Source organism: Halichoerus grypus, chromosome 9 (assembly GCF_964656455.1).
Source record: "Halichoerus grypus chromosome 9, mHalGry1.hap1.1, whole genome shotgun sequence".
NCBI lineage: Eukaryota > Metazoa > Chordata > Mammalia > Carnivora > Phocidae > Halichoerus > Halichoerus grypus.
Genome location: NC_135720.1, coordinates 58941615 through 58965601, shown reverse-complemented (window position 1 = coordinate 58965601; position 23987 = coordinate 58941615). Strand labels below are relative to the sequence as shown.

Here is a 23987-nt window from a genome sequence, read left to right as displayed (position 1 = left end):
CAATTCCTTGTAAAATATAAGAGAAGAAAATCTTTTCTCTTCCCCTTTAAAACACACTGGCATGTTAAAAACCCTGTTTTTTAGGTCCTTAGTGTTTTTGAAAAGACTTTATATCATCTGTCATGTCTTTTTTTTTTTTTTTTAAAGATTTTATTTATTCATTTGCAAGAGAGACAGATAGAGAACAAGCAGGGGGAGAGGCAGAGGGAGAGGGAGAAGCAGACTCCCTGCTGAGCAAGGAGCCCGATGCGGGACTTGATCCCAGGACCCTGGGATCGTGACCTGAGCCGAAGGCAGACGCTTAACCATCTGAGCCACCCAGGCACCCTCATCTGTCATGTCTTAAGTACTGGCTAAGAAAGCAGATTTTTCATTGTGTTTCTCTATCTCCCACAACCTATTGCAATCTTCAATCTCTAAATTTTAGAGATTTTAACTGAGTTTGATTTTCTTGAAATGCCTTTCTTGATGATAGTTCTCAGGCAGCCAGAACAGCGCAGCCCATTTAGGGCAAAAAAACAAAAACAAAAACAAAAACAAAACCCTAAAAGGAATTAAGGCAAGTCCAAAGTCCTATGAGATTCTATTAATTCTATTTTCAAGATATTTTCAGATAAAAATTTCCAGATATCTATTAACTGTAGTAATATAGAGCAAAAGTGGCCTGAGCTCAAAATCATTCTTTCCTCATCCTTTCCCTACACTTCCACCATTGTCCTGTCTCTGAAAGTCACATTGACATCTCTGGAACCATTGGAAAATTTTCAAAGCCCCAAAGTTTTCCAAAGTGCTGACTTAGGAAGCTGGATTGCTTGGTGTGCATTTATAGAACTTTTCCACAGGTTTCCTATTCATGTGGTGAAGCAATCAATATGGATGAAGTTATTGTATAAACTCTGATCCTTGCCTCATTATGAAATCACCACCTCAGCTACACACAGATCAAGCACATCTGGGACCTCATGGGGTATTTGCGGGGAGGAGGTGGGATGGAGTGGGAGGGTGGGTGGTGGTGGTTTCATTGAAATAAAGAGCTTTTATCTCTCAAGGCTTTGACATAATCTCTTTAGAAGCCATTGGGGTAACAAGGCTATCCTCCATGACAGCACAATGATGGGGATAGGATTCGAGGCAGAGAGGAGATTTATGCCCAGGGTTGCCTTGGCTGCCCCATGCTCCACCACAGACTCACTTTTTGAGCCCCAAAGGGCAGCAGACATGGACGGCCACTGTGTTCAGCGCCAGCATTTTCCGGGGTCCGCATTCCACATGTGAGCTTGAAGCAGCCAATCTTCAAGGTCAGTGTGCTTGGATGGACAATGTGGCCGAATTGAATGCTTTAGGGTCAGAGGTTCAAATCTTGCCTTCACCACATATTGGTTGCATGTGCTTGAGAGACTTACTTAGCTTCTCTGGGTACCTTAACTGCTGAGTGGGGAGGAATGCCAGCCTCACCGAATTGCTGACAGTACTCAAAACAGAAGGGAAATAACATGTGTGAGCCCTTGCTTTATACCAACACACACCTGACATGGAATCCGCACAGCAGCTCATCATGCAGCTGGGAACCGAGATTCAGTTAAGCCACACAGGTATTAAATAAGTAGTGAAGACGTGGTTCGCTCCCAGGCCTGCCTGAGTCCAAGTCCTGTGCCTTTTCTGCTACCCCGCAGTACTCAGTAAATGTTAATTTCTCTTCAAGAAGATTCCTTAAAGCTAGAGGAACTGGCAGGGCAATGGGGGAGCAGGAGGCTGGGGAATGGAGACAGACTCAGTAATGGTCTGTGGAAGGCACTGGTGCTTTGGAGGGACGTGCTGGCAAAGGAAAGATGTGTTTTCAAACCCATGTCCTCAATACCAGCCAAGGTCAACCTGAGAACAATTTGTAGTGGAAAATTACACCCGGCAAATTCTGCAGCCTGATCCTAATTAGGAGCTAACCTCTCTTATTAGGTGAACTTTTTCTTTATTCCTTCACTGTGGAGAATGGACTGTAATTTGTTAATGAAATAGCATGCTAATGTATGTTATCTTATAATTTGTGGATGATCAAGAGAAAATGTTCTTATTAAAATGGGAATAGGGCTTTTATTTCCCACTTTTCTTTTTTTTTTATTCCTTCAAAATCATTAGTCTTTTAAACATGTTCTTTTGGTCTTATAATAAGGTGGGGGAATGAGACCACCTACTTCTTCCAGAAACTTCTTTCACATCTGCCCAGTTGTTCAGTCTCATGGATTTATGTTTCAATTCAGCTATTGTTTATTCAGATCCCAGAGGACACTGAATGACACTGTCTGAAGTGGGGGTGACAGCCCAAAGAAACTTGTGACCAAATGCAATCAAGGCAGATGCACATGTAGCCAAATGAGAGATAATGGAGGTAAAAATACCCCAGACAGTGCAGATTTATCACCCAGGCCTGATGCCATTCCTGGGCTCCCATTTGTTGCTCTGGGCTCTTTTATCTCATGGGGCCTGTGAACAGGGCTGAATAACAGTTATAGAAAGTGCTAGAAGCAGACCAGATGCCCTTGTTTCTCCTTGCCATGATGTGTCTCCTTTCTCGTCCACCGCAAGGCTGCTTAGATTCTGGGTGTTGGCTCTTTGGAGGTGGTTGGAAACGACCTGCTTCTCCTGACAGTGTTCTAAGTACTAAGTGTTCTCTGGTACTAAGAGGCTAGTCCAGCCCAGGAAAACTCATGGAGTTGTGGCAGGCCTGTGGCACACTTGGGAATAAAAGGTGAAGATGACATGGTGTCTGCCATGGAGGGAGTAAGTCTCCACTGGGCTGGATGGACCCATAGATACTTTCAGCATCACGGGCAGGCACAGCATTGGAGGGGGGTTGGGATGCCGACAGGGAGGAGGAGGGGTGGGAGGGGGTGCTTTGCCAGTTCAAGGCGAAGCCCCCTGGCTGAGACTTGAGGAGGAGAGGGGAGCTTGGCCAGTGTGGAGACCAGCTGAGCCAAGTCGTGGAGGTGAGGGCAACATGAGGCAAAAAGCAAGGGGTCAGATTTGAGGCCAGAGGCCATAGGCAGTGAGACCTGGCAGGGGTTGCTGAGCGTCTGGAAGCCCAGAAGATCCAGGGAAGGTTTCTATTAGTTTCCTAGGGCTGCCATAACAAAGTACCAAGAACTAGGTGACTTAGAACAGAAATCCCTTGCCTCACAGTTCTGTTGGCTGCAAGTCTGAAATCCAGGTGTCCACAGGGCCATGCTCCCTCTGGAACCTGTAGGGAAAGGGTCCTTTCTTGCTTCTGGAAGCCTCACAGGTTCCTTGGCCCCCGTCTCTGCCTCCTTCTCTTCATGCCATCCTTCCTGTGTCTCCTCACGTTGTCTTCCCTCTGTGTATATCTCTGTCTGTGGTCAAATTCCCATTTTAATAAGAACAGCAGTCATAATGGATTAGGGCCCACCCAAAGGCCCTCATTTTAACCGGATTACCTCTGTAAAGACCCTATTTCCAAGCACAGTCCCCTCAGGTACTGGGGACTAGGACTTCAAGATATCTTTTGGGGGGAACACAATTCAACCCATAATAGGAATGAAAGGAGAGAAATCACCTTGAGATTTTTTTGAAGTACAAAAAGCATGAGAATAAAACCCCTTCCCCAGAAAAATCCCTAAGTAAATCCCTCATCTCCGACCTAAATAATACCCTGACTCTGCCCTTGTTTTAATCATCCTTCAGTAAAGAATCCGCCCTGTGACCACGCCCTCAGGGTCCTGGCGCTTCACGGAAGACTCGAAGGCTGAAGCACCGCCCCCCCCCCCCCCCCCCCCCCCGCTGCACCATTTCCGCATCCGGGGAATACGCCGAGAACGCCTGCTGCCCTGAGGAGGCTTTCTTCACGGGCATGAATGGGGAAGCCCCCTGTTTCTGGCAGAGTTGTCCTTGACGGAGAGGTTCTTCCTTAACCCTCCATGGAACCCCTGTGTCTTTAGACACACAGCTGTCGAATCAGTTCGTAAAGGCAGTACCAAGGGCAACCTTTCGGGCTTGTTCCTTTGAAGCCGTTGATAATTTTGAGTTTTCTTCCTTTATCAGACAGGTTAAAATATCTCTTTTCAATGGAAACGTACTGTGAAGGACCAGGTAAAAGAAAAAAAATTCCTCGTCTAGCCTTCCAGAATTATTCTATGGGGAGCCTTGAGTTGTTTTGTTTTTAGTTAGTTTTTTTTTTTTTTTTTAGACAATACACATTTAGTCGGGGACATGTTAAATAAAGAGCAGTCTAGGATGGAAGCTGTAAAATATTCTCCGTCAGGGTCTGTTAGATGTCAGGGGCTTTTATAACTGAACCCACTGCCTGAAAATACCTTTTATTTCCTAAATTTTGCTCGTGCTCTGCTCTCTTTCAGATCATCTTTCCCACCACAGGAAGGCATTTGTCTGCCTAATGACCTGCAAGCAGGAAGGATATTCTGCAACATCACTTTGTTCTGCTGACCTTCACTGGAGACGCCTCAACCAATGGCGTTAAGAGAAGATGGGACAATGACCGTAGGTGGGTGCTCAAGAAGCCTTTATGAAGTTCACTTCAGTCTGTTAGTGTCATTGTCCATATCAGACAAGTCTTTAATCTATTCTTTTTTAATCTGTATGTGTTCCACAGATATTTCTCGAACACCCCTAATGAATGAGGCCATGTGCTATGCAGGGGCAGTGTGAGGTGAACTAGTGTCCTAGGAGAGAGGCTGGTGAGCTGGGGGGGTAAGGAAACATTTTGTAATAAAAAAGAATGAGCTAAATATAAATAATAAAAACCCTTTCGGATTATTTCCTGTGGGCTCAAAGAGTGGGGTTCAGGTACTTCACAAACATAGATGTGGGAGATGGGGGAAAGAGAAGGCCTGACTTCTTGATAACAAGAAATTGTGGGTGTCACAAAGGGACCATTAATCAACCTACCAATAACTTTTTGTGTGTTGTAGGTGCAAAGTCTTAGGCTGAGTTTTGGGGATGTTGACTTACCTTCTTAGTCGGAGAAGGCCTGACTCTGACCTAATTCAGGAGTACGGATTCTGGTAAGAAAAGGAGTAGTGAAGGATGAGTGAATAGAAATTACTTGTGTCTACTCCATTTTTAAAAAAAGATGTCTAGAAACAAAGATTTCCAAATGCAGCATTTAATTGTTTTTCAAATATATTTTCCGTAAAATAAATTGGTAAAATGATCTGATAAGTTTTCTATTTTGAATGTTTACTTTGGGCTCTACAGTATTCTGCCTGCATAGTGCATTGTCCTGAATTTTTAATAAACATTTTGAGTGTCATTTGGTTTTCTTATAATTTTTTCATCTTTGATCCAAGATATTTGACTTTGCAAAAATAACCCTTTTTTAATTGTGGCAAAAAAACACTTAACATTTACTACCTAACCATTTTGTATACAGTTCAAGGTTATTAAGTACGCTCATATATTTATGCAACCATCATCACCATTCATCTCCTCAGTTTGTTTTATTTTGCAAAACTGAAACTCTATACCTATTAACTCTGCACTACCCCAATCCCCCAGCCCTTCGCAGTCACCATTTTGCTTTCTGTCTCTGTAAATTTGACTACTCTAGGTACGTCATATAAGTGGAATCATACAGTATTTGTCTTTTTCGTGACTGTCTTATTTAACTTTGTATTATGTCCTCAAGGTTGATCCATGTTGTAGTATGTCAGAATTCCCTTCCTTTTTTAAGGCTGAGTAATATTTCATTATATGTACACACACATTTTACTTATCCATTCATCTGTTCACGGACACTTGCGTTGCTTCCATGTTTCAGCTACTGTGAATAATGCTGCTATGAACATGGGCATACAAATATTTCTTTGAGGCCCTGCTTTCAATTCTCTTAGGTATATACCCAGAAGTGGAATTACTTGATCAAATGGTAATTCCATTTTTATTATTTTGGGGAACTTCCATACTATTTTTCCACCTATTTTACATTCCCACCAACAGTGCATAAAGATTCCAATTTCTCCACATCCTCACCAACACTCGTTAGTTTCTGTTATTTTAATCTAATTGGTATGAGATGGTATCTCATTGTGGTTTTGATTTGCATTTCTCTAGTGATTAGTGATGTTGAGCATTTTTCCGTGTGTTTATTGGCTCCTTGTGTATCTCATGGGAGAAATGCCTGTTCATTGGCCCACTTTTTGAATCAGGTTGTTTTTTTTTGTTGAGTTTTAGGAGTTGTCTATATTTTGTGGATATTGATCCCTTATCAGATATATGATTTGTAAATATTTTCTACCATTCTGTGGGTTGCCTTTTTATTCTGTTAATAATGTCTTTTGAAGCACAAAAATTTTTAATTTTCATGAAGTCCAATTTGTCTATTTTTTCTTTTGTTGCCTGTGCTGTGGTGTCATACCCAAGAAATCACTGCCAAGTCCAATGCAAGGCATTTGACTTTTAATTACAGTTGCTACTTTTCTTTCCCTCACTGTTCACCAGGGTGGAACAGATCTCATTTTTCTGTCTACTGAACTTATAAAACATGTATGTAATTACAGCTTGGGTGTACTTTCCATTTCCATTTTCATTTTAACACCTCATCATTGTTACATTATCTGATTTTATTAAAAACATTTTTGTTCTGAAGAATTTTCCCAGGTATTTTATTACTGTAATTGGTATCATCTTCCTGAATCTCTTTTTAGCTGTTCTCTAGCATATTAAAGGGATGTATTTCTGTTCTGATTGCTGATTCATGGATTTGTTGGAATGCACAAGCAGATTGCATCTCTGTGAACAGTTAGTTATTTTAAATATGTCAGAATTGTCCCTAGAAGATTTCCTAAATAAAAGCTTATTCCAATCAATTTACTTAAATTCATTCTGAATTACCTCAGACTCTGTCTTTAACACATTCAATATTTATGCAATGCATCCTCATGAGTGTTTCAGATATATTGTTTGGGGATAGGATGAAGCATCCAAAAATAATTAACACAGTGGGCAAAGATAACGGAATGACAAAACTGAAATAGAAGATGCAAATGTAAAACCATTTTTAGCATGGAAAGTATCCATCGAGAGTAAATCTTTCTGGGCTGGTAAATGTTTATGGGAGGCAGCATTTTGCAAGATGGACAGAAGCCAGGATCATCACTGTGGTATATTATATGATCTGGGTACAGTTATGTTTCTGTAATTGATTGGAATTGTCCACGGAGAATGTTCTTTGCTGCAATCCAAGGATTTCGTCAATGTTTCAGTTTCTCCAAAGGCCACTTGAAGGGTAATGTGTTTTTAGAGGGATGCATTTTTCTAAAGTATCAGAAAATAAGATTGAGGTTTTACTAAGATGTCTATATTATTATTATGGCTTCTGCTAAAAACAGCACTATTTGAAGCCAGCAGCATGTTTTTTTCCTCCTTATTTTTGGCTAGAATTAGGTTTCAGAAGTTGGATAAAATGGTGTAAAAATAGTTACTTCTGAAAGAAAAACCAAATATTTGCTTTTAAAAGGAAAGGGTTTAGGTTTTTACTGAATATCCTCAAATTGATTTTCACGCTTATACAAGCATGGGAGCAACCCAACTCCCAGGGAGATTGGGCAGAGTGGGTATTGCTTTGCAGTGTTAGGGAAAGTACACAAATGCTTTTAAGGAAATTTTAGAACTTGCTTTAAAATGTCTTTCCCTCTGCGTGCAATGTACCTTGCACCCAAACACTCCATGAAGGTGTGAGGCGCCCCCACGCTGTTGCTCTAAAAACCTGTTCTGCTTCCAGAATAGTCCGTTTCTGCTGACTTGGACATGACTCTTGGCAAGATTGTGAAGGGGTGATGTTTATCTTCAAAAACCAGAAGGGGTAGAAATGAGGCGGTCAGACCTCTCTTTCATTGTCTGGGGCCTCTATGTACCATTCACTATCCCACCAGAGCATGTTCCCAGAAAGCATTTTCAGAAAAGGTCCACTGAAGGAATCCCCATTTCCATGTATGCTGAGCTACAACTGAAATGGTGCATGCATTTGAATTTGAAGAGGTGGAAATATTGTAGCACAAAGGGATGAAACACAAGTGAATCTCTGAGTACAGAGATTTTATTGTTTTTGGTGGGGTAGCAATGGTGGGGTGGGCTCTTAGCCTACTGCCCACTGACATAAAATCAATGCTGAGGATGAGTTTATTTACAGTTTATCACCTTAGACTTTCATTTACCTTTTATTTACCCTTGACAGCTCTTTATCATTTTCTAAGCATTTTCACATAAATGATTCATTAGGTGAAATTAATAAAACACTTGTGGTACCAGACACTGTGTATACAACAATGAAGTTCACTGCCCTTCTTATCACCATGGAGCCAACCACTACGAGAGGAAGCCTACACAGGTATTTCCTCTGTTTTGTAGGTGAGAAATGGTAACAGAAGAGAGTTGATCGGATATATTGTCCTAAATCTTCCAATATATGCTTGGGTCACCAAATATAACACAGGGGTAAGGTAGCATTACAGAAACTTAATTAAAAAAAAAACAAAAAACCCAAACCCAAAAACCAAAGAACACAAAACGCTTCTCTTGATTTTTCTTTTTAATCCCTACCTATTCCTTCCAGATCCCTGGTGAAACTGTGTTGTAATAGGACATAGAGCATCTTTGGGGCACCTGGGTGGCTCAGTCGGTTAAGCGTCTGCCTTTGGCTCAGGTCATGATCCCAGAGTCCTGGGATCGAGCCCCGCATCAGGCTCCCTGCTCCGGGGAAGTCTGCTTCTCCCTCTCCCTCTGCCTGCTGCTCCCCCTGCTTGTGCTTGCTCTCTCTCTCTCTGTGTCAAATAAATAAATAAAATCTTAAAAAAAAAAAAAGGAAATAGAGCATCTTTTTTTTTTTCTTTCTTAAAGCCTTTACTTTTGAGACAGAGCATCTTTTCTGATAACACCCTGCTGAAGTAACACCACAAAGATGCACATTCCTGGTATACCACCCATTCGTTTTGGTATTGTAATTAGACGAGCTTATTTAAAAGCTTAATTGAAGTCATTAGCATTCTGTTAGAACGGCTATTAGACACTTTGTAGTATCAATTTCAGATACTTGAAGAACTATGCTATGATTTGTTTCCAGTGTGATCTGGTGTTTGGTGGAGAGGCAACTATAATGTTGGAGCAGATAATGTTTGATTAATGAAGATCTCTGATGGTAGCCTGCTTATTATTTTATAATTGTGTTGTGAAGTTTATTTTGCCCCAATCCAAACTTTCTGTTCTGTAATTTACACCCATTTTATTTTTTGCTGGTCCACCATGGTATTTTGTTTTTAATAACCCTTGCATCAATTTGACTAAAAAGCAGTCACAAACCTAGACTTACGCATCCAAATACAGTTTGTCCTTTTAGACTATTACTTTTGGAAAATACGCACCAATCCTGATGTATTACCATGAAGAACATTTTTGGAATCTCCCTTTTCTGATTGGCTTTGGTGTCGATTACAAGCCATGAAAAAAGCAGTTTCATTTTTATGGCAGTCAGCATTACTGTTAGCCTTTTCACTTGCAGGAATTATGTGGTTATTTCAGAAGCTCCATTCCCTCCTGAATGGTTGGCACTTTAGAGGCCACTGGGAAATATGGGCCGGATTAGCTCTAGGGAGTTCTAAAACCGGCTGTAGATCAGCCCTCCACACCCTGCAAAGTGCAGTCTTCTGATTCCAAGATCCCTTAGGGTTGAAAGCTCTGGAATAAAATTCATCTTAGATCAGGCCTACAATCCTCAAATCATTAAAAACTGCCTTCAATATGACTTGGAATCAAAGGGTGCAATCATTCAAGATAACTATATTTGTTTTCAATGGACAGGCATGGCATCTATGTAGTTTAACAAATCCAAATAAAATCGAGATAACAAGTAAGGAAACACGGATTTGGGGATTCAAAGAACTTTTAATGACAAGGAGGTGCTGTGATTCTGCTCAACCAAATATGGATTTGCAATCCATCATCTTCTCCAGGACCTCTCTATAATGAACTGGTTAACATTAATTTACAGATACAGTATTACTCATGAAACTTTAATCATATGCATTTAGAAATATTTTCCAAATTACAGGCTAGTTGAAGAGTAACAATAAAAATTTAAGTATCCATTCAGATGCGGCTGTCTGGGCCTAAAGCTTGACCTTGGGTAAGACTGAATCAAACCTCTGAATAGTATCCCAAGATCCTTCTCAAATTGACATGCAAAAGACTTGGGAAGAAGTTTCAAGCAAAGTGGAAACCCTGAAATCTCCTTTAAAAGCCTCAAATTTGAAGAATTTTATTTTCCAGGGGTAGTACAGAATGCTCATGATGAAAAGTGAAAGAGCTGAGGCTGAAATTGTGGGAATAACTTTCTAGAAGTCACTGCAACCATTCTCCATTACTTAAAATCAGGCTTCCTGGACAACCTGGAATCAATAATCATCTCAGAATTTTTGAGGACCCTAAAATACTGTAACTAGAACTCATTAAACTACAAATTTTTATCTCCTTGTTTTGCTTAGATTTAGAATTTAGATTTCTGAAAGCAGAAAAAGAAAGCTAATCTAAGGGCTCAATACGTATCTTGGAAGCCAAGTTTTTTTATATTTACTAATAATCTGAAGATTTAAAACTTCCTTCAGGTTTTTCTTTTTATTTTCTTTTTATTTATTTTAGAGAGAGTGAGCACAAGTTGGGGGAGGGGCAGAGGGAGATGCGGGATTCCACCTCACGACCCAGAGATCATGACCTGTGCCAAAATCAAGAGTCAGACAACCAACTGAGCCACCAAGGTGTCCCTAGATTTTTCTTTTTAAAGAAGCTGGGTCATGAAATAACCTTTGCCTACTCAGTTTGGATTATTTCTGAAAGAGACAAGGCCCAAAGTTATTATGAGTTCATATTCTTCAAGCATATGGAGTTCCTGTTTGGGGACCCTTTCATCGTGAATAGTTAGCAGTAGTGATGGTGGAAAGAAAGACATCTGGTGAGAGAAGACAGAGTACAACCTCAGGCTGAAAAGGTTTTATTATAATTTGAAGTTTTAAAATAACTATAATATCCAAGATCCACTGCTACATAAAAATATTTCATTCTTCTTTTCCATAAATAATGAGTCATCATGACAATAAAACTACCAATTAACCTAAGTATCCCTTTCCTCTGAGGACATGTTATAAGAAGTTCAGGTAAGTACCCTGCTCTTGGTGAATCTGTGAGACTAGCTGCGATCTCTAGAAGAGTCATCTGAAGTGTGTGTGCTGTATTTTAGAATCCTTGTGTCTTCATGTTCATTTAGTCATGCAGCAAGTATTTATTAAACAGCTACCATGTGCCAGGTAATGCTATAGGTCCTGATAATGAAACCAGGCACAAAAGCAACATAAATCCCAGCCTTCCTGAAGCTTAGTCAGGAGAGACTAACAATAAACAAATATTTCTGTGGTGATAAGAACAATGGAGAAAAACAAGAAAGGAAGATGGGGAGGACTGGTGGGCTCGGGTGGGGTTGCCATTTAAACTAAGATGGTTAGACCTGTGGGTGTCTGGGGAAAGAGCTGTCGAGAATGAGGGAGTAGTAAGAGCAAAGGTTGTGCATGATGTTCACCAACAGCAAGGTGACCACTCTGGTTGGTGAGGAGTGAGCAAGCGGGAGAGTGAGGAGATGAGGTCAGGGGTAGTTAGGGGAAGAGGCGAAGACCATGCAGTACCTTGTAGGCACTGTGAAGAGTTTGGCTTTTCTTCTGATGGAAAGGCTTTGGAAGATTGTGAGCAGAGCAGGCTAATCATCAGACTTAAACCTTTCAAAAGGATGTTAGTTGTTGAGAGAAAATGTTATAAGGGGCAAGAGTAGCAGTATGGAGGCCGGGCAGGAGGATGTGATGTGGATGAGGATGGTAGCAATAAAGATGGTTGGATTCTGGATAGATGTTAAAGGAAAAGCTAAAAGGGTTTGTGGGCAAATTAGGTGTGAGTTGGGAGAAAAGGGGAGTCAGAATGACTCCAAGGTTTTTGGTCTGAGCAACTGGAGGTGCGTGTGGAGAATGTGCTTGGGGAGTTTTCTAGGCTACTGAATTAGTTTACTAGAAGGGAATGTCAAAACTTGAGGACGAGGGCTTATTTTGTAGATTTTCACTGTTGCATCATCTGTGTGTGTGAAGGTAAGAGGAAACAGATCATTTTTGGTGACTAAATATCCCGTCACTGTATCCTCTTCCCATCAAAAAGCTGACCATGGAATTTGGAAAGTATACACAGAGAACGGTTCCTTATCCATGTCAACTCATTGTTGGGGCTGAAGGTCCTGCATTCTTATGTTGGGGTTGTAGGGATGTGGGATTGTTTCTGACACTTGAATTTCAATTGTTCCTAAATGTAACAAGAAACAAGAGGACCTGTTTGCAAGAGAACGAATCCACTTTGCCCTGAGGGAGAACAGGGATAAGACTGAAGAACAACCCAAGTATTTTTGGGAGTGTGGGTGAAGAATTTTAGCTTCAGTTCAATGGTAGTAATGTATATGTAAGGAATGGAAGTTGCAGGGGCTTTCTGATTCTTCCAACTAATGTCCACCCTATCCCACCACACACTTCATCTCATTAGACCTTTGCTAAGTGAAGTCTGTGGAACTTACTGCCTCTCCTTTCTCATTGCCCACTCAGGCCTTACCTGAGCTTCCTCCTTCCCCATTTTGCTGAAATTATTCTCTTAACAATCTACTATTAATGACCTACTATCCACAGAGCCAGAACTCTTGATTTGGTTCTCACTTCCTGGGCTTCTTGTCAGTATTTAGTACGCATTATCCACCACAGGTACAGATGCATGCCTTCCCAGACTCCCGGCTAGCTCATGTCTCCACTTCTCTGTTCCACTCTCAGAAGGTCCGTTGTCATAATCTTCTGTGGTGACCTGCCAAGGAATTGTACTGTATACACATAAGACTTGCTGTCCTTACCCTCTAACTCAAGGTCATTCCAGATTTTTCCATCCTTCTTGCCTACTGATCCCTTTCATGTTTCTGAAAAGGCAGACCAACTGGACTTCCTAGAGATGGGGCTATCTCAGAGCTTTTGTTAATGCTGATCTACCTGGAATGTTCTTTCATCTCTGCCTTCACAATTCTAATCATCTTCAAATCTCAGCCTACATGTCCTTTCATGATTTTTTAAAATAATATCTCACTGCTGCAATTACTTTTATTATAACTACCTCTTATTTTCATCACCAGGCTGCCTTAAGGGCAGGATATGTCTCTGATTCAGGTGGGTATCAGAGTACTCAACATACTACCTAGAATGAGTATCTGACTGGCATTTCAATTATTTGAACTTGATGAAATCCAGAGGAATATAAAATGGAATATGAAATTAGTCTGATTATGTTGGCACATGTCCTGTTAGAATGCACACTTAACACTAACATTTTGGTTGAGTAATGAGCGAGAATAAAGCCGTGGACAAATAGTGTTCATCACTCACTGGGAATGGAACGTTTCCATCCAGGCACACCTTGCCTCACTGGTGTCTTCTGCACCTTATTGCAAACTAATCACTTTTAATTTTAGAATTTAATCAGTCACATTATTTTTCCCTCTCTCTGAGGGACAGAACAGAAATTCTTTCTTATTGCTCTTATGTCCTGTGTCACATGTCCAGTGAAGTAGATCTCCTACCTCCCCACACCTGCATGGTCTCTCAACAAAAAGGAATGATGCTGATAAACATGAAGACAATGAGACTGTTTCTCCTCAGCTTCCTGTAGATTGGTGACCATTTGTCTATAATCTTTCATTTTCATTTAATTCCACAAGAACAGTGGTTAAGGTATGAACTTCAATTAGGAAATAAGCCACCGTAGGAAAAGCAGAAATAACTCTTTATGTGAAGTAAACTTCTGAGACAAGAGCCCTTCAGACCCCTCGTACCCACTGGACTTCAGTATCTTCCTATTAGTCATTCAGATTTAATTTCGTAAAGTGCATGCCTGGTCTCCCCACCCCACTTTTATTCATTCTTATTTTATTATTATTATTATTACTATTTTTAAAAGATTTTATTTATTTATTTGAGAGAGTGAGAGAGAGAGAGAGCACAAGAGGGGGGAGCGGGAGAGGGAGAAGGAGACTCCCTGCTGAGCAGGGAGCCCGATGCGGGACTCGATCCCGGGACTCCAGGATCATGACCTGAGCCACCCAGGCGCCCTTATTATTATTATTTTTCAGCATGGAAAAGGAGTACACAAAAGCAATATATTCCAGTTTATGAAAAACTTTAAAATTCTAGTACTTGAGGTGGTTACATTGGAAAGTATTTTAAAATAATTCATTACAGGACCAGGAACAACTGAAATTACTTTCCAAGGATAGAATTTCATTCCACTAGACTGTATATTATTATATGGACATGGGATTCTAACAACATCTTAGTTTGAAAAAAGTATTTTTTGCAATGGAAACTGTATGGACATAGAGACACTTCCTTTATCACAAGTGAAAACCTACCTGTAGGGGTTGAAAATGTTCTGTGTTTGCCTCAGACCTGTCTTGGAAAGCATAAGGATGAGGAATTGTACTGTGTGGTCTGTCCATGTTACAACACGAATTAGACTGTACTTCTCTCCTTGTGTAAATAAATATATCAGAAAGAGAATGGAAGCGTAGTCTTCAAGTAGAGGTCGTGAAAAGAAGAGAAGAGTAAGGGGGAATAAATGGGAAGGAAGCAGGAGAGAGAATTGAATCAGCTTGTCTTGAAGTGGCACACTCAATATTTTATTTCCACCAGTTACAGTATCTACATTTTCTAAGATCAGGATATACTGTTGTCTTTATCATCACTGGGCTCTGCAATATAATTTTACATCATATATTATTAACATTTTTGACTGTAAGAAATTCTTGAAACTACACGCGATCCAAGTATAAATTTTGCTAACAACCCACATTATGTGCCTCCATACAGATTTCTCTTATGTGTTTTATGCTGCAGGGTTAGAAATCTGTTCCAACAAATCCTAACACTGTCACACCTCAGTGTAGTTTCCCTTAGAAAAAAACAAACCAACATTCCTGTAAACATTACACTGTGAGATGCAAAATTTGATGGGTAATTCCTAAATCTCATCTCAATATACACAAAGGTTCTCCTACATTCGTGTTCATTTCACATACCAAGAAACCCATGAAGACAACACTAAAAAAGGCAACATTTGTGAAAAGGCCACCTCAGCTGGCTTTGTGTCGCTGGAGCCAATCCTGCGGCCGCTGTCGATTTTCTGGGTGTCGTGAGGTCAGAAGTTGATTCCACCAAGGCAGACATCAAGTAATTCGACTTTGTCTAGATGAATGAACAGCCAGACTGCTTAACCACTTCTCTCAAACGGACTGTTCGGGTCAGGTTACTTCACTTTCAGGTCAGTCAAGGCCTCAGAGACCTCCTCGTTGACCTGTGCGGAAATGCTCGCCGGTGTGACGTTGAGATGAATGTCATACTGCTGGTCCAGGCCAAGGTAGCAGTCGCTCATGAGATACAGTGTGTAGATATACCTAAAACATAAAAACAGAACAAAACGTAAAACCACAGACATCTTTAATTCTTTCAGAACTCTGGTGGTGAGATTCTGCTTACCTTCCAGGTAGTTCAGGGGTATAAAAAGAAATGGAAATAACGTGATGATTTCGAACATATCCTACTCTTTTCAAAGCGATAAGTTCTCTCTTGTCCACTTCTCCTAATATCAAAAACCATCCTTCATCTTTTAATTTGGGAAATCGGGGAGTAACTGCGTGGCTGTCTTGCTTTCCCTGTAAACCAGGAAAAAAAAAAAGATAAACCATTAATAATGTCTAGACTTTCTATGCTCCTTGGTTGTGGTTAAAAGGCTAAGCTGTTTTCCTTGAAGGCCATAAATCTATATGGTTCAGTTTATCTATCTGGGATGTTTTAAATTTTCTGGTTTGGTGTCTTTGATATGCTATCACCTACCATTTTTCAGGACTCTCGAAGCACATTATAGATACTACTTTGTGCCTATAACCACCAGAATATTTGGCTCAGTTAGAACAGAAAGCCCTGAATCTTCATATCAAATTAGTAAATTCTCACATCATTCTTATAAGTGATATTAATACCCCATTTGCAGATGAACGAATTGAGATACAATCATGTTAACCAAATCTTCCAAAGCCTTATTCACAAGAAACTGATACCTAGGGAAAAAAAGACAATCAAGACTAGACCGTGGAACTCAAGATAATAAGTACTATATAATATAAATACCTTCCCTTGACCCAAGAATAAAACTCACATAAAAAAGCATATATTCTAATATGGCAATATTAAAAAATCCTTTCTTTGAGGAATGGGAAATTGTAAGCCAAGCAATATGTAAAATACATTAATCACCACAATCCAAGAACCTACATCACCATAATGGCAGCACTTGAAGTCTTTACTTTAGATGGATTTTATGAAATCTGAGATTATTTTAGTGATTCTTTAAGACAATGACATTATGGCATAAAATTTACTAATAATGACCTGCTCTCAATCAGACATCATTAAACATTCTAGAGGGAGATGCTATACTTAAGACATTTTAAAAGAGAAGTCTGAGAGCAATGCATTTTTACAGCATTTAGAAAGAAACTGAGAGTTTTTCTAGTATGATTAAATCTAATTTTAAGTAGTAATAGTAAGGTAGAAAAATCTTACTTTTTTCCCCATGATTTTATCTGTATGATTATTACTATTTTTTTTGTAAGCTGGGATAAATTAGATCATATAAAAATGCTCACATTAAAGCCTCTGAAATATCAGAGGCCAATCAGTTCATACTTACACTGACTGATTTTTAGAATTAGAAATTAAATGAGATGAGACCCGAAGGCACAGGGCTAAAAAGATGTAACGACAGAAAGCTTCTGACCATTCTGTGTTTGAAACAGAGTGGGCAGTCCTCATGAACCACAACCTCATTCCTGAGGGCTGATTTTATTTTATTTTATTTATTTTTTAAATTTAAATTCAATTAGCAAACACAGAATAGTGTATCATTAGTTTTTGGTGTAGGGTTCAATGATTCATTAGTTGTGTATAATACCCAGTGCTCCTCACATCACGTGCCCTCCTTAATCTGAGGGCTTATTTTAGACATGGGAGTGCCACTGACAGCATGGGCCAAAACAGAAGGGGGGGGAATCGGAGGGGGAGACGAACCATGAGAGACGATGGACTCTGAGAAACAAACAGGGTTCTACAGGGGAGGGGGGTGGGGGGATGGGTTAGCCAGGTGATGGGTATTAAGGAGGGCACGTTCTGCATGGAGCACTGGGTGTTATACGCAAACAATGAATCATGGAACACTACATCAAAAACTAATGATGTAATGTATGGTGATTAACATAATAAAATTTAAAAAAAAGTGTTAAAAAAAAAGACAAATTCTTTATTTCAATTATTATGGTACTAAAAACCAATCTGCCCACATGCGCTATACTAATATTCTTAGAGGGACAAATGTTTAAGTTTCTGTGTCACAGGTAACAGCAAAGACAAGAGTAATTTAAAATGAACATGTGGCCTTTATGAACACTGACAGAAGCGCTTTCGTGTGCGTTCCAGTGAAGGAAGCGGGAAGATGTGGCAACCGAGGCACAGGAAAGCTTTAGTGTCTTATTCAAACTCACGGAGCTGAGGGGGAAAGCTTTGCCCTCCTGTGCACCTAGCTACATGTGGTTTCTATGTCTCAAAGTGCCCCTAGGCAGTGTTTCTCTAACCTTAATGACCTTAAAAATCATTTGGGATGCTGGGTACAAGTACAGATCTTGAGATTTCTCCCTCTGAGATTCTGATACAGCCAGTCTGATACGTAGGGCCAGAGAATCTGTACTCCAAATTCCAGGAAATTCTGCAGGGCTGAGTAGACAGACCATATGAGAACAGTACTCCAGGCAAGATATTATTATGTAAGGTGCATATTCTGGGGCTGAAAAATGGCACATGAGGAGAACTGACTGGTTCCAGAAGACTGACTCTCACCGCTTAAGGCCAGTTGAGAAAGCAGGATTCGTGAATGACACGGACACATTAGTAATATAAAAGATATGTGTGGTGGCGCATGCCGGGATCTGGTGTGAAGCATTTGAGAATGGAAACCAAACACTATACCTTGTGGAACCCAAAGTGGACTCTCTGCAAGCTGACTTGAAGCACATACTCTTGATCAGCGTGCAATTTGATCCACCTGTTGTCATTTCGTTTGTCTGAAGTCAGAGTTGTGATAGAGAGTTCACCATGTCCCTCCTCTGAGTCATCCCACCAGCCTTTAACACTTAAGCCAACATCTATCACTGGCAAGCGGGATAAGAAATTCCATGCCTGAATAAAAAACAGAAGAAAAGATAGTAAGGAAGGGTTAATGTGAAATGCGGTGATTAAGAAACTACTTTGAAAAAAAATCCACCTCTTTGTTTTGAGATTCATTCTAGATTCAGTGCAGTTATAAGAAATAATACAGAGAGATCCTGTGCACCATTTCCCCAGTTTCCCCAATGGCAGCATTTTTCAAAACTAATGTACAGTATTAATACAGGATATTGACACTGACACAATCCACAGTTCTTATTCAGATTTCCCAGGTTTTTTTTTGTACTCATTTGTTTGTGGGTAAAAATAGTGCTTTTAATTTTTGTAGTTTACAAAAATTTAGTTTAAAGTCCTTTTAAAAGCCACTAAAAAACTATTAGTCATTTGCTAAACTTGTCACATGACTCCTTCACTATAAATCCCACCTAGATATTGAGTGGCTATTGACTATACTAAACAATAAGTTTAAAAAAAATGTTTGTTTTTGAGCTGGTTTGCTTTAGAGAAGCATCTGGTCTAACATGTATGTGATTTCTAAGGCAGAGAGCATTACTGGGGGATATAAAGACAACTTGAAAAAAAAAAACAAACGTTGTGATGCAATTGTTGATGTCACTCAGCATCATTCATTGACTATTTACTGTACAAAATGATTTTTTTGTCCATATTCCAAATTTATTCTGAAAGGAAAACATTTCTATATGTTTATATATCACAAGGAACCCTGTAAGTCTAGGGTCCTTCTAGAAATAAATATGTATTTTTGGCATTATATTGAGAATACCAGTTAAAATGATGCATATTAAGGGGATAGAAAATATTTTACCGATTTTATTCTTGCTCTTTAAATTGAAAGACATTTTGAGAAATCAGTATACATATAGCAAGTGCTCACCTTTATCAAATGAATGAACAAAGGAATTTCTAAGTCTACAGAAAGGATGTAACAAAATAAACTTAATGTTATCACATAACATTGTCACCTTTTCCTAACATTTATAATTATTTAGAATATCACTATCAGTCAAGAAAACTTCTCAATAAATTGGTTTTATCAGTCATCACCTTCTAAGTTAGTTTTTAAAAGTGCATGAATCCTTTAATTTTGTATTTTCTTTTCTTTCTTAACTACATACCATAGATTTCCTTATAGGCTTTGATGTTCTGATTGCTAAGACTTTACTGCTGCCTAGTATACCTAATTGAAATGAAGTAGCCCTGATGAATCAAACTACCCCTTAGGAATTAAAAAAAATGTGAATCTAATGCAAATTTTCAATCCACCTACAATCCTATAACTTGTCTTGTGAATCTGAAATTATGTCTGGAATAGATCTTGAAATAGTCAAGCTATTGGTCTACAGAATGGTCTACACTGTGCTTCAAGGTAACAGCCTATCCCCTGTTAGAACCAATAGTCACTGAGGACAGACGCTATACCACTTGATGTTCTAAGCCTGGCCAAAGTAGAAAAGTGATCAAGGGGATACTTAAACACACAATTTCTGTAAAGCATTTAACTTTGTGAGACAACACAAGTAACATTTACTGCACAAAGCAAGACTTCATGTTTCTTTACTTGTACTATTAAATTAGTTACCAAGAGATGTTTTCAGTTATTAGCAACTCGTTGGGATTTTACTTTACAAGGCTCCCAAAAGTCAGATCTGGTTTTTATATATATGTGATCTTTTTTGTAGCACTTGATATTATTATTTTTCATCCTTGTTGTGTATACATATATTTGTTCGGTGTGTGTATGTATACATACACACACACATATATATAAAAAAAAACATAAGCTATTTTTAAAGAAACTGCTAAGACATTTCAATACCAGCCAAACATATTTATCTGAGGATTAATCTTCATCTATTGAATCAGGCAAGAGCACTGCCATGCATACAATTATTTAATTAGCAGCCAAATCCTCTGCCAGTCAGCAGCCGTTCCAGGCATACTGATGGGGTAGAAGATGCAAATCTCACAGTCGTACTGCTTTTTCTCATTACTACTGCAATTAGCACTTAAATTGATGCTTTAAACATACTAATTTCTGGAATAATTCAGGATTTGTATGTTACCTGGGATCGCCTCACTGCAGAGCCGACACCAGATTGCTCTGCAAATTGAAGCACTTTTGAGCCAAATAACCATCATCGTATCAGACTGAGCCAATTTGCATTTGGTTTTAAAGATAACAGAATGGCAATTTATGCAAATAAATTAAGTAAGTTTACTTCTGAGTTCTCCCTGAACTAATTATAACAATGTTCTAATTTTTCATCACATCTAAAACTTGGCTTGAAATCAGTGTATGTTAGGTTAGAAATCTGTTGTTGCTAACAGAAGCCTTGTTTTGGTTTAAATACATTGTTTTTATTCATAATTTTGATGGTAATTTAGTTAGAAAGATAGGCACTTATTATGACTATTTAAGTTGTTTTTTGTGCCAATTTTGAGTTCAACAGAAATTGAACAATCAGACTTTAATGCCTGTAATACTTATTTCTAAGTTGCTCAAAACTAAGTTCCACTGGAAAAAAAAGAATGACGTGGTTTAGAAGTTTCTTTAATAGCTGCATTTGCAAGTCAATATGTTAATTATGTCATAAATCCTGAATGTTTGACATGTTTAGGGTGAAACTACTTAAGACTTAAAAGTCTATATATGCCAAATATTTCTGGCATCGTTCATTCATATTTTTGGCCTTTCCAAAGACGGTTTGGAAAAATGACCTATGTTGTCTTTTACAACATAGATTTAGCTTTCTATCTAAGTTACATGGTATACAAATACGAAGTTTACTTAAAGAAATACTTTAGAATCTAGGAACAATAAAGTGATTAAAATAAAAAGGGAGGGTATAAGAACGTAACTGAGAGAACTGCATGAAAATCTACCCAACTGAAATTTATACCCAAGTGGGGAATGCAGCCTAGTTAGTGATGGACAAGCTACTGTAGGCCTAGTGATGGACAAGCTACTGTAGGCTGTTAAGCTTCTTTAACAGCATTATACTGAATCAACTTCCAATAATGTCAATGCTACTACTAATTATTGTTACTGTAATTATTTTTAATATTATTATTGGACTCTGTTCTATATTAGGAACTGCATAAAGCAGTTGACATAATAATACCCTGCTTAATTTTCACAAAACTTCATGAGACAAGTATGATGTGTCCATGTTCATAATCACAGTAAATGGCAGACCGAATTTAAACCCAGGTGAATCTGACTCCAAAACCAATGCTTTAAGTTAGAAAACTCTTGGTATAATTTCCCAGACAGAATAAGGAAGCTGTGAAACACAGAAACAATGGCCTGACCTGCTTCATTTTTACAGCTGGTAACTCATTTTCCATCATGGAGCTGAATACATGGTCTTTCCCTCCACAGGCATGGATCAGTTCAGGAAGGCAATCGATGAGGCCATGGCCCCCACCACGTACGCCCTTTATACCTGGGCTCCATTTCCTGAGAAATAATATCAACATTAACCAACTAATTCTTTCATGGCACAAATGAGAATTCCTGATGGTTTCTATTTTAACTGCATTTGTTCCTTTACAATATCAGCCTTTATTTTAAAAGATGTTATGAAAGTGCTTTGTGATCTAAACCAAAATAAATGACCAGTTTCTCTTATTGCAGAGTAGATTTGAAGGATCTGAAAGTTTACCTAATGAGGTAAACTTACCTAAGGAGGACAGTTTTTTAAAATTAAGACTGCTATCCAACTTTTTAAAGGCCATTATCATTAAGTTTCAAAATCAGCCAGCATTCTCTAATATATCAATCCAAGGCAGTATGGCTATGATGACGTAAGATGTGTAAATCAAATGTGAGCTCAGTAACTACTTAGGGTTTACAGATAGGGGTGAGTTTCCATAGGAGGGCACTAATGTATACTAGTGCTTCCATGTGGATAAAGCACAGAACTAGAGCCCTGGTATGTCTTTTTAATGGATGCAGGCAAATGTCTCTAATATAATTACCTGAATAAAGTTTTCATTTTTAAGTTGTTGGGAACATACAATTAAAAGTACATTTTGGGAATCTTTGAGATTTATAGCACAATAGTGCCAGAGCCCCAAGAACATAGTCCACCTAAATCTTACCTTCTATTTCCTGTTTATATAGCAAGAAGAAAAATACAATTGAAATCATATAACTATAGTGCTTCTCAGGGTGACAGCAAAGAACTGGATCAAATCTCCTAGACCCCAAGCAGCTTTCCAAAACAGATCTGCGTGCTGTGTTGCAACAGTACCCTTACGTACCTACTTTACTGTTGAAACCCAACTCCCATAACTTTTAGAACCGTATTGGAAGGGTTCCTGAAACTGAACTGCAGCCATGAGGTGTCTGCTTTTCCCCTCATGCCACCTGCTGCTGGTATGGCTCACTCTCTGAACGTGCCTTCTAGTTTCCAGGACATCCCACGGTGGGGACTCACTCAAGCACCATGGAAATGACTGCCTTGGAACCCAGTACACTTGAGTCCAACTGAGGGACTTTCTGAGGAGACCCCCGTGTGTGTGTGTGAAGTTCTGGTTGGCATCTGTAACTAGATGCCTCAAATGAGTGCACCCCTTAGTCTAGCTGACAAGAGGAAGTGGGTACATGATGGCAACCTGTTCTGTTTGTCTACATGACTGTGAACCAACATTGTAGCTGCAAAGCGTCTCTCAAGTGAAGTGAAACACTGGTGTGAAACCAACACTTTCATCTAGACACTGCCAACCTTACTTGTAATATGTACTGTTCTTTTCCTTGCTAAAATATTTGCGGATATGTACACAGGACCTACAGGTTAAATAATCTGATGATAATATAAACCCTTCTTTTTAGTACGGGTTCTATCTCGAGCTGCTAGTATATGTAACTACCCAGTTTTGGACATTTTGTAGATTTTGTACAATTTACCTTTGACTACGGATTTCAGATCCCTCAAATCTACTCTGCAATAAGAGAAACTGGTCATTTATTTTGGTTACATCACAAAGCATTTTCATAACATATTTTAAAATAAAGGCTGATATTGTAAAGGAATAAATGCAGTTAAAATAGAAATGTATGTAATGTTGCAAATAGAAAACAAGAGAAGGTTAAAATGAATTGTGATTGAGCTTGTGGTAGATGATCAAATTCCAACTGAGACCCTTATATCACTAGGCCATGTCTCCCTCTGGGAAACAGGCATTTTCACTGTAAAGAATCAATATCATAGGCACAACATGAAATTCAAGTGACAACACAGGTAAAGAATATATTATTTTTGAAATTAAAAAAGCCAATTACTTTGAAAATTACAACTATTACCTGAAAACGTGAAGATGGTGGTGTTCTATGTTTGGTACTGAAAGAAGAGAAGAGTCCTTTAACCACCGACCCTGGATCACCATCTGAACCAGATTGGTGATATTCAGGGCAGTCACCAGCCAGCCCTGGTTTGCAGCCACATCCAGCATTGCCTGAGCAGGGAAAAAAAAATGCACGTATTATAAGAATACCATGGCACTTCCCTTCTCCATTGGGGATCTCATGTTAACCTTAACAGAAAACAAACAAACATAAAATAAGCATTATACCTCTAAATTACTACAATCAAAATGAAAACCAGAAAGCAAACCACA

At 39.1% G+C, this 23987-nt stretch overlaps 1 protein-coding gene across 2 annotated transcripts in view; it reads right to left on the bottom strand.

Annotated features, from left to right (window-relative positions):
- Positions 1 to 14733: 14733 nt before the first annotated feature.
- Positions 14734 to 23987, bottom strand: part of ASCC3 (activating signal cointegrator 1 complex subunit 3) — a 359389-nt gene continuing 350135 nt past the window's right edge. For both annotated transcript variants that reach the window (XM_078054943.1, XM_078054942.1), the window contains 5 exons: positions 23674 to 23825; positions 21678 to 21825; positions 18147 to 18356; positions 15606 to 15781; positions 14734 to 15523 (listed from right to left, as the gene is read on the bottom strand). In XM_078054943.1, coding sequence (XP_077911069.1) covers positions 15376 to 15523; positions 15606 to 15781; positions 18147 to 18356; positions 21678 to 21825; positions 23674 to 23825 — 834 coding nt within the window. In that variant the 3' untranslated portion in view covers positions 14734 to 15375. The remainder of the gene's footprint in view (positions 15524 to 15605; positions 15782 to 18146; positions 18357 to 21677; positions 21826 to 23673; positions 23826 to 23987) is intronic.